Raw genomic sequence first — 11,768 nt, 5'->3', positions numbered from 1 at the left:
AATGTTAGCAATGAGGATTTTAGGTTTCCACATCAAATCTGTGTACATTGCCTACTGAGCTAGAATTTGCTTCCAAATCAGTTGTCACCAATTGTGGAGGCAGATACATACGCCATCTAGCTTTAAGTGTGTTTAGTTACACTTACTGTGAAGAAATCCACTCTACATAAACTTATATAAAATACTGTCATGATATTCTGTGAGGAATTAAAATTATCAGAAGCAGAATCGGCTTAATTGGTCAAATTTGTGCACACACAAGGAATTGGTTCACTAAGCTCTGTCTTTGTACAAGAATGAAATAAAGTTGAACATTTTCCAAAATAATGGTGGAATTTCTGAGTAAAGATTGTGGCAAAAGATAAAATGCTGGCTTTCAGAGAGTCAGACATATAGCATCAAATTTCTGACATTTTGAAGTACAGTTTATGAGCTAGAAAGTCAAAGACATTAGCTAATAGGTCAAAATGTTGGCTTTGTAAAATGAAAAGCAAAGACGAAAAGCTTGTCGTACCTCAGACTCCAGATAGTGCATTACTATTTTGAGTTAAGTCGTAGTTTTTTATTTTAAGGCCAAAATGATCACACACAATCAAATATTTAACCACAATTTTTACTTACTGTAGTTATATTATCATTTTTACTTTAGTTATAATTGTGATGCCCTTACAGTAATTTAGATTTTGCATCTTACACTTGACTGTAAGTAAAATTTTACATTCTGCAGCACGACAACTGCTCTGAACATGCAGACATAGCATCATTAAGAAGCCTGTTCAGTGACAAGAAGAACATTATGCAAAAGACAACATAGTGTGGAGTCAGTATTTAAGTTTTGAAATCATCCTCACTTTACCTCTACTGACCCAAACTCTAAAACATGGAATTTATACATATATTCTGTCTCAAAATTAGACCTTAAGAATATTACTTAATTGTCCCATCAGTATCTGGCTGGGGCAACATGAATATGTCTGCAATACTTGACACAACCGAGAGGGGGCGCAAAAATCCCACCAAGAAGTGAGAAAGAATGCTTTTATTTTGAAAGTCAAGCTAGATGGACGCGTGCTGTAGCTGAGTCCTTCAGTCGGCGGCAGCTGAGGTCAAGTGGAGGACCCGGGCACACACAGGGCCACACTGGAGGGAATCTAAACATGTACCGGTGATACCATCCGCACTTTACGATTGCTATATTGAGCTAGAACATAACGATCCAAATTTACGAGTGTTTGTGTAACGTGGTTTAATTTAATCTGGTTGATCAAATGTAGCTAATGGTGCTAGCCGCTTTAGCTTGTTAGCTGAGTTAGCATTAGCTGCTGTGGCACATATGATTTTCCTCCCATGTGGGACTGTGAGTGTTTCAGACTCAGACTCCTGAAACATCTGGCGAGGTTACACTAATTTGGCCAATATAACACGTTTTGGTAGAGTTATTTCACTTCTCAGTGGAAGCTAAACTTTATTTCACTGTTTGTCAAATAGTTGGTGATGGAAATGATCAGTCTCAAGACAAAGTCAGTTTAATTCCCATCACAGACTTTTCCCAGTATTTTAAAAGTGAAGCTGTTTTAGTGGATAATGATCATTAACTATTTCCATTGATCATTTCTCTAATTAATTAAGCAGAAATAGTAAAACACAGTCCTCTGCTTCTCAAATGGGAGGATGTGATAGACATTACAATCATTAATCAGTAATCATTAGTAGTTTGTGTTGGACAGTAATGGGGTTGGAATTAGCAGTTCTTTCATTATTGATTCATCTGTTTTTTGTTGGTTTTTTTTTTTTTTTTTTAAAAGTGAAGAGAAGTGATGTCTTCACTGCTTATTTGGTCTGATCAACAGTCCCAAAGCTTATGATCTACAATTTACTGACACTTAACACAAAATAAGAAACTCTTATTTGAGAAGTTGAAACCAGAGAATAATTGCCTTAATGATTAAAATAATTAGATATCAAAATAGTGGCTGATTCTTTTTTTTTTAATTCTTTAGTATTCCGGTTGTTTACTTGTCAGTAGCATATTTTTTTGGCATTTTTGCTTCGACACATTTTGACACATTCTATCCCTTGATGTGAAACATCATTTGTGTTTGCAAATTGAAAACTAGAAAACAGTCGGTATTTAGAAAGACACAGAAAGTTAGAATAAAGTACTAATTACTATATAAAAGTGGTTAATTAGCCCTATTCTACTCTGGTCAGACAAGCATTGCTATTTGTACGTACTGCATGGCCAAGGTATTATGTAATAACGCCATCGTATCCCCTCCTGAGCCTCCAAGGTTAAACCCTTGCGTGTCACTTCCTCGTGTCACCCTCTTCAGGTCCAGCAGTGTGGTGATGTGGATAAGAGAGATGCCAAGTCATGGATAGACCGCCAAAATGACACATGAGACCCTCGCAAGCTCCCAGCTGTCTGTCAAGACTGTTGCCCTACGCATGGTCAACCTACCGCTGTCCGTCTACAGCTCACTGGCACAGGTGTGTGTGTGTGTGTTTAATCGTGGGAATTTGTCAGGAGTATTGTGACTTAGACTCTAGTTATTTCTCCCACTGAATCGTACTGGCTGTGTTCATGCTTATGTATGTTATATTATATATATTATCTTTTTCAGCCCAATTATTAGTCCAAACAGATAGTTAGAATATAATATATAAATTCTAACATTTCTTAATATCTTTTTTACAGTTTAATGGTTACATGGCCTCCATCTTTGACAATTCATTTACTGAATTGTGAAAGATGGTTGTTTGGAACAGGGTAACTCCCTCACCTCTCTAAATCTGATGTTTAATTGCGCCTTCAAGCACATGTTGGTAGAACATGAAATACTGGACTGGCTCATCACAAGTTTCCACTGCTGGTCATAGCCAAAAATACTGTGGCTTTCTTTTTTGACTTGTTTGCGTCATGCGTTGTTTCTTTCGTGTCTTTGTGCAGCAGTATAAACTGTCTGAAGGTGTGATCTGATCGAAGTGGGCACAGCTCCATTCATAGTGTTCCTTCTAGGTCAATGAGCTGAGCCTGTGGCTTTCTCTGTTCACTTGTAAAGTATCACTACAATAAGACCTGTTTGGGCAGTTGAGTTCTTCAGTTAAAGGCTTGATGTGATGGAAAGGACACTGGTTTGAAAAGATGCTTTGACTCCATGTGGCTGTTTTACCAAATATGCTCGAATAAACATCATTTTAATGTTAAAATATCAGCAGTACAATAAAAATGCAGCTCTATGCAGTTTGATTACTTATCAAGTACACACTATGCATAATAGAAATACATTAAAAAGCTCCTTGATTATTGGAACAGGGCTTGATGGAAATAAGTATTTACATCCTTCACTGAAGATTTTAGGTGATTCCCACTGTTTTTCTTTGCAGGTCATGACCTGCATGAGTACTAATGTACATGGTACACTATTTACTTATGGGGCAGTAAATTCTAAATAAAAGCAGTCTAATAAATTATTCTATTATTATGTTTATCTTTTTAGTGACCCACAGTTTATAGTGGACCATGGTAATGTATGAGGGGGGTTTGTGTGACCAGAGTCACATAGCAGGTCTGATGTCATCAGGAATCTGGTCGGGGCATGTCTGCTGTGTGGTGGCGGCAGTAACAGACACAGCTTTGAAACACTGCAGACCTGTGAAATATTAAAGATGGGTCATGTGACGTTAACTGACCGTAGGCCTCTGAGAGTCTTTAAAAAGACGCAGCTGTCATAGAGCATGTAATGAGCGAGCCTTAGGAAGCTACAGCTACAGCATGAAAACTCTTTCTTGTGGATTTATAACTAAATACAGCTTTTAATAAATGAAACATTTACACGTGCCTTACATGCACCTGTTACATGCACCTGTTTTGATTAACGTAAACACTTTTTTGCCTGTACCTGTCTTCCAGGTGAGTGTCAGCACAGGCACCAAGAAGCTGGTGGCTGCCACTACCTTCGGTGCCGTCTCGCTCCTCATCCTTGCTCGCCGCTTCCAGAGGAGGAAGGGCAGAAAGAAGACTCACTCGCCTCAGTGGGAACAGGCTGCTTTTGACTTCTTGCCCCCACCCTCAGCAGAGAACAGTAAGACTATTTTTTTGCTCTCAACCAGCAGCTCAGTGGCCTATGTCATCTCCTTTCAGCATGTTAGCCCAGTTGTTGATGTGTGGTGTAATCAGACTGACATGTCACGCTGCTCCTGTGTCACCCTGAACTGTAAACAGCAGGCACCAGAAATGCATTAACTCATTTAATCTCACCAAGGAAGATTTACCACCGATTGAATCCTAAAGAGAAAAGAACAGAGAAGTGGGATTAGATGGGGTCAAATTGCCAATGACCAGTGAAGCTCTTAACACATTAAATATTTTTGCAGTGTTTTATTGTTGTGCAGCAAATATTTCAGAAAGATTTGTTTACACAGGCTCATGTTTGAGCCTAAAAATAAAAATATAATCCGCTCATGTAGTGAGATGACTGTATTATAATATTTTCCTTATGTTTATGTTTATCTACACAGAAAACACCAGTCAAAACATCACTCTCTCCCTCGAGTCCAAGAATGCCTACTCATCTGACCTGGTCCTCACTAAAGGAGGCTACCGAAAACTGTCTGGGTCTCTGCTGAGCCTGGCCTCTGTAAGACAGCAACACACTTTCTTTGTAGATATGTTCATCTGAAATGACAAGCCCTCAAATGTAATACAGTCATAGCTGATGGCTTTCTGTTGCGTAAACCACACTGGAGAAGTCAGTTAGCACCGTTCCTCTGCTGTTTGCAGGTAAAAAGCATGAACTCGTCCAGCAGCAGTACCTGTGCGAATGACTCGTCCTGCTGGGACGGAGTGGGAGACGCTGACATCTGCAGTTTGATCAATTTACCTGTCACCACACCAGAAAACCTGTACCTTATGGGTAAATATTCTTTGCCACATCATAACCTTACTATGCTCGCAGTAAGAACTACATAATGAGTGCACTAAAACAGTGGAAGTATTATGCTTGAATTCCTTGTAATAATCAGTTTTGGTGGGTTGCTTTGTTTTCCTGTGTGTTTGCAGGTATGGATTTATTTGAGGAGGCGCTGCGGCGGTGGGAGGAGGCGTTGACGTTCAGGAGTAGGCAGGCTGAGGACGAAGAAAGTTGTGCCTCTGTTAAAACAGGAGCTGGAGACGCCATCGCTGAGCAGAGCATGGAGGTCAGAACACAGACGTGCACTTACTGATAAAAAGTCCTTTTAAACTGGATGTCTTTTAAAAACCTGGCAACCTGTAAATGCTCTATGCAGTTTATTTTCCCTACCACTACACACATGGACGTATCTACCTGAGGCTTAAGAACCGTGAACTGATTCAAGTTCTGTCAGTGTTTTCTGCCTGTGCTGTACTCTGTTCTGTTAAACACTGCACTACAGCCCAATGTGAATAATGTGCTGTACATTATAAAACTGTCACAGTGTTTGGATTGATGCTCTGACCTGGTTGGAGGGGCTTAGATTAGCGCAGGTCCAATAGTTAAGCCTGACACCCAAACAGATAACCAGTGTGCTGCTCAGTCTTCTGTCAAGGATATCCCCTTCTTAGATGTGCTGCGCCTCTTTAAAAGGCTTATGAAAAATTAGGTCAAGGAGATTTCTCAAGAAAGAACTGATGAAGATCTTTGCAGCAAAAACAAGTTTAATATAACGAGAGAATGTGGGCATCAGCTCTCACCTTTCAAAAGTCAATTTGATAACAATAACAATACAAACTTTTATATAACATTTTAGTTAGCTGCTGAGGAATGTTATCATGGTAAGCAAAAAGATAGCTTTCCAGATAAAGAGAGTTGGCACTGGTCGAGCAGAGGTGTTATTGTAACAGCAGTTTCCTGCTTTAACATTGTGTGCTTGTAGTTGCATAGTAAGCTGTGTAGTCTTTTCTGTAGATCACTGTACTCACATTAAAGTTACATGTTTATTGATGTAAAACGTTAGGGCCTGTCTTTCTAAGGCGTATTTCTGTAGCTGAGCCTGAATGTTTCCTGTGTTCAGGATGTGATCAGTGCAGAGTTCATCACCAGGCTGAAGTCCCTGCTGCAGAGGGCCTACCGCCTCCAGGAGGAGTTTGAGGGAGTGTTGGGCATGTCAGAGCCATCATCCCACAGCAACAGCCAGAGTCAGTGTGATACAGTTTGTCATGGCTGTGTCTGTATCAGCCCTTGTAATGCATTAAGACTGTTATTGTGGATTTGATTCTTTTGCTATTTATAAGGATGTAGTATGTTGCAGTGTTAGAATTCTTTACAATATCAAACAATCCAATACAAAAAGTACAGTTGCATGAACTGATTATTCCTCTTCTCAGATAAAATGGCAGACATGATGACCAGTGAGGAGCTGGACGACGCCTGTCTGAGAGACAGCATCAGCATCGCCTCCACTGACTCTTTTGTTTCAGCTGCTGAGGTAAGACGAGTCCCAAACATCACTGGAAATTCCCACAACCCCCAGATCCTCTTATTACGCTTCCATAATGTTTTGTCAATTGTGTTAGCAGCTTTCACAAGATTTTACAACATAAAACAAAACGACCAAAGTAAAATCTGCATTCAGGTGTTGTCGAAGAGAAACTGAAGCAGTAAATCTCTGACTGGTGCTCAGCAGGAGTCTGACTCAAATAGCTTTGGTCAGCCTGTGCACCCAGTGTCTACCAGCTCAGCTTATCTCCTTTACTCATCAAGTCCCTGTGGGGACTCAAGCTGTGTGTCCGGTGCTACTGGTGCACTTTACCCACAATGTACAAAAATAAACTGGTTCCTGACTTGACTGAACCGACAAGCTGATTTCCTTAGAATGAACTGTTGAGACAAAGACTTAACTTCCTCCCTGCTGAGAGCTAAAGATGCTGAATATCTGTAACTGGGTGTTAAACAGTACAGTGCACATGATGTCATGGGTGTTAAACTGTACAGTGCACATGATGTCATGGGTGTTAAACTGTACAGTGCACATGATGTCATGGGTGTTAAACTGTACAGTGCACATGATGTCATGGGTGTTAAACTGTACAGTGCACATGATGTCATGGGTGGTAAACAGTACAGTGCACATGATGTCATGGGTGTTAAACTGTACAGTGCACATGATGTCATGTAAATAGAAGTTAAACTGGTCCACTTAGGTTTGCACCAAAGCACCTGCATTTAAATAAATTATTCTTGAAAACCTCTAAAAGCCTGGGGTGAGGATGCATAAAACACCAGACCTGATTTTCAGTGAGAGTAACGTAGAGCTCTCAGCGGTAAAACTGGGTCACTCACATATGACTCACTAAAAATAGACCTGTGACATTCCTGTGTCAGTTTACAACCCACAGCTCTTTTCACCAAAGCCTCCACACATTACCACAACATGGACAGAGCTCTGTCTGTTTGGGAATCATTTTCTCATCCTGTTCAGAGCTGTGTAGCACACGATACTGCATGATTTCATAGCTAATATGGGTGACAGCACAGGGATCAGACATGGCTCGATACATAACGCTGTGATCCAGGACACAGTGACCCTTCATTTAAATACTACACTAAATGGGACAAGAAGCCTTCTTGTTGTGATCTTCTTGTCCCCATTGTTCCAACTTCCGTTGACTGGTGACAATAGAAATGGACTTTACGAGCATCTCCTCTTTAACTGTCACAAAAAACAGAGGGTGCAAAAAACTGCAGACAGGGTTTTAAATTGACATTTAGCCTATAATTGTACTGTTCTGTCTTTCAGCTGTCAGAGCACAGAGAGCTGAGAGTCTTTGTTGTGGGTCACCACCCGTTCTACGAAGAGGCGCTGCAGATGGCTGAGGATGGCAAGATCTCCTGCAGGGTGCTGCGGTAAATACAGTGTTTAATATACACCAGTTCAGACAAGCAACATCCCTGAAGTCTGGGGAGTTCCTTCACAATCTGTGACCGTTTCTGGGTTTCTGTTGTCAGGACGGAAATGCTGGAGTGTCTTGGGGACCTAGATTTCTTGGCCAAGTTGCATTGTGTGCGGCAAGCATGTCAGGTACAGTCTACCTGATTGGATTGCGCAAAAGTCATGAAAACATCAGTTTGCATCAGAACCAGTGTGAATCATCTCACTCTACTTTCAATGTTTTATTAAACTGTTATTTTATCTCCAGCTCATTTTGTGCGAGAGGACGACCAGGACGTTTCTGGCCGACGCTGGAAAGAAAATACTGTCTTCCATGATAGTTAAAGCACAAAAGGTGAGACTGAAGCCACAACCGGTGAATAATAATATTAATAGCTGAGTGCCTTGCTAACCAAGAGTTTGGTTTCCAGAGCCCAAAGAGATTTGAGGAAGTATTCGAAGAGATGATTTTCTTCCTGGAGCACACGGAGCACTGGGATAACACGGAGGTGGAGCTGGCCACACGAGGGGTAAGACAGATTGAACTCAAACACCATCCATGTTACTGGGTCAGGAAGAGACTGCCCTCTCTGTTGTTTTTTTTTTGTATAATGAGATTTTGTGTTTATCCTCATCAGGTGAAGCACTTGAACTTCTATGACATAGTGCTGGACTTCATCCTGATGGATTCGTTTGAGGACCTGGAGAATCCACCAATCTCCATCCAGAACGTGATCAACAACCGCTGGCTCAACAGCTCCTTCAAGGAAACGGTGAGGAAACGAATAAAAAACCTTCGAGTTTCTTCTCGTAATCACTAGATCATTGTGGAGGGATCTGATATGACTGAAGTTAAAATGCGTTAAATTCTTTATCACCTATATTGTACTTCCTGGATGGTTCTGCAATAAGATGTAATTTTGAAGACAGATTGGAAGCAGATATTTTACAAAGGTCAAGACTGAAGATAAAATGGTTCATGTATTTTTTCTTTTTCTATTTTGAAGTTAGTGCGTTTCATTTTGGACTTTTCATAGATCATTAATCTGTGTGTGTTTCACAGGCGGTGGCATCAAGCTGCTGGTCAGTGCTGAAGCAGAAGAGACAGCACATGAAGGTACAGCACCAACTGTAACAGGCCTCAGACTGTGACTCAGTGCTGCCAACATTAGCTGATTTATTCGCTAACAGTAAAATACACACAGCCAAATAACTGCTGTTATTAGTAGCTTTCTTCAAAATAATCACTACAGATCCGTCTGTGCCTTCAGTGACGTCTGCTTTTCATCACAGGTTCCTGACGGCTTCATCGCTCATTTCTACACTGTGTGTGAACAGATCAGCCCTGTTCTGGCCTGGGGCTTCCTGGGCCCCAAGAGCACCCTGCATGACTTCTGCTGCTTCTTCAAGGTCAGTCTCAGCATCAGGGACAAGGGATCTCTGCCAGTGTCCTGCTCTGTCTCAATCTTTACTTTCTTTCAAAGCTGAAATGATGACTTCATTAACAGAAAAACTATCTCAAACAGTTCTGTTGATCAGTGAATCATTTGAGTCAGTTGCTTTGTAACATGGTGCCCAATAAATAACCATTTTCTTTTATTAATGTCATTGTTGACTATAGTTTACAACATCAACCTAAACATGTGCATTTTAAATATGAAATAGTGATCCTGTTTTTATAAATACTGAGCAGTATTATTGCCATGGTGGGAATGAATTTGATTAATTAGACTCCTTGTTTTTAAAAAAATGCTCTCACCTTTCCTTTCAGGACCAGGTACTGTACTTCCTGAAGGACATTTTTGACCTGGACAAGGTGCGTTACACCTCTGTGGAGAGTCTGGCAGAGGACATGCTCCACCTGCTGCGCCGGCGCTCCGAACTGCTGCTGGCCTACCTGGGAGCCGACTCCCTGCGGCAGCTCAATGGCTGCAATTCCCCGCAGGTACAGCTGATGGCCAGCAGCCTACTGGAGGCACAAGTGCAGTGAGAAGACGGGAGGAAATCTGTGAGCAGACCCAGGTCATCAAACACTACACACGTCTTTCTCTGCGTTTATTCTAGGATGGGCTCACACCAACTGTTGGACCAAAGAAAACTATGTAGCTGTGAACTCGTCCTCTGTGGTTCACAAATCAGGTTCAAAGAGAGAGCCAGTAAAGTTTAACTTGAATATAAAACATTTCTCTACATCTCCCATCATGCCATATGCTGTCATTGACCTGTATCTGAGGAGCCAGATAAAAGCTGCCAGCCTTCACATGTGATGATTATCTCCACTGTGGCCTCATCCTGCTCTCCCCAGCCCCATGTCACTGTGCCATGACATGTATGGTAGTTTTAAAAAAGAAAATATCACAGCAATAATACTTGTAATTTAAACTTGGTGTGAGCCTGGCATTGAGCTACTTGCAGTAGATATATTATTCTGTGTAAATTAAGGCAAATGTTTAGCCATTAAGAGCAGTTCATGATGACGATGGAGATATTTGACATATTTTATGATACAGCTGAATGATTTCTAAGTTATAGTTTGTGCCAGTACACACCAGTGGATTTGTGATCAGCTGCAAACATACATTAGTAAGAATGCCAGTGTTGCATAGCAAACCGATTAAATGTACTTTTTGTTACAAGCACATTACCCAAGGGAATCACTTAATGAATCCCAGCAAGCTTATCCATCACAGCTGCAGCACCTTCCAGCTGGTTTATAACTGCCCCTCAGTTTCTCATGATGGACAAACATGCAAGAAGCCTTACAAGCCTTGTCGTCTCTGAATGGCTGGAAAAGGCTTTATTCCCCCATGACCTGTAAGGGCCTGAAACATTCTCTGCTGATCAGTCACTGCTATAGACACATGAATGAGCAGTAAAGCTACTTCAGGACTAAATGTGTGTTGCCTATAGAAGGGTATGTCAAAGGAGGTGACTGACACTGTTGGGTGTCATTGATCCTTTTTGCAGTCTCCTAAAAGCTGCTAATTTGAGGTTTCTGCAGATAAATCAAGTGGCCATTTTCCAAAGTTACAGGTTTTCTTAATGTGAAATTCCAAAGTCTAGGAACTTTTGCTGCTAATCAGAATAGTCTAAATGTAAGAGGATAATGTGTAAATAAAACATTATCAGTTGCAGACCTAGTTTTCTTGCTGAGCTGGTGGTCATAGTAATCGGTCTTACCAGTTTAAGTAATTGGGTGATTGAAATGAGTTTTGGTGGGTTATGATGTCTAAACCTACTTATAGGAATCTCCACCTACAAAAATCTTGGGTTATTTTCCTCAGTTTGAGATTGACAGGTGCTCTGAATTTACTAGGCTGAGATTATACATGCAGTAACTAATGACTCATTACAGTTTGGCTCAATCTGCTTTTTTTAACACCACCCAGAGTGAAATTTTAAAACCTGTTTACTTATCACAGTTCTGTTAATGTGGATGGATCAACCATGTTTGAGCTATTCTTTTGACTTTGGTTAATCAAAGCTGAAGTAGGTGAGACAAGATTAAGCTTTTTAGTATTTTTAAGGTATTTATGAAATATGTCAACGTTTATATCACTTTGAATAAGCTAAGGTTAAGAACAGTCAGACCTACATTGCAAGATGCTCACTTGATTTAATTCAGTGTACTGTGGATTTTGTCCCCCATTATAATTTGACTGAATATAAGGGTTTGTGACTCAGGGCCAGTATGGACAGATGAATGATAGATATTAGTCAAGTTTGTGGTTTTAAGAGACTTGTGAAACTCTCCTTTAAAAAGTTAATCTTATTTTGGCATGACTATTTACATTTGTGTTCACTCTGGTCGTGTACAAATACACTGCAAATACTTAAAGCTGTTTGATTCAAGTTCAAATAAAATGCAGGTATCTGAG

The 11,768-nt window shown here is 40.6% G+C and overlaps 1 protein-coding gene across 2 annotated transcripts; it reads left to right on the top strand.

Annotated features, from left to right (window-relative positions):
* The first annotated feature begins 1,065 nt into the window (after positions 1-1,065).
* On the top strand, positions 1,066-11,767 carry miga1 (mitoguardin 1). 2 transcript variants are annotated; one of them, XM_026314487.1, is made up of 16 exons: positions 1,066-1,159; positions 2,334-2,490; positions 3,914-4,085; positions 4,522-4,640; positions 4,784-4,916; positions 5,063-5,199; positions 6,034-6,157; positions 6,347-6,447; positions 7,759-7,865; positions 7,968-8,040; positions 8,159-8,245; positions 8,322-8,420; positions 8,529-8,663; positions 8,954-9,007; positions 9,184-9,300; positions 9,662-11,767. In XM_026314487.1, the coding sequence occupies exons 2-16, from the start codon at positions 2,392-2,394 to the stop codon at positions 9,878-9,880; spliced, it is 1,776 nt and encodes a 591-aa protein (XP_026170272.1). In that variant the 5' UTR covers positions 1,066-1,159; positions 2,334-2,391; the 3' UTR covers positions 9,881-11,767. The 2 variants fall into 2 exon arrangements, with proteins under 2 accessions (XP_026170272.1, XP_026170273.1); XM_026314488.1 differs by having other exon boundaries at positions 1,074-1,165.
* The last annotated feature ends 1 nt before the right edge of the window (position 11,768 follows it).

Source organism: Mastacembelus armatus, chromosome 17 (assembly GCF_900324485.2).
Source record: "Mastacembelus armatus chromosome 17, fMasArm1.2, whole genome shotgun sequence".
NCBI classification, from domain to species: Eukaryota; Metazoa; Chordata; class Actinopteri; order Synbranchiformes; family Mastacembelidae; genus Mastacembelus; species Mastacembelus armatus.
This window is presented reverse-complemented; position numbering and strand designations above follow the sequence as displayed.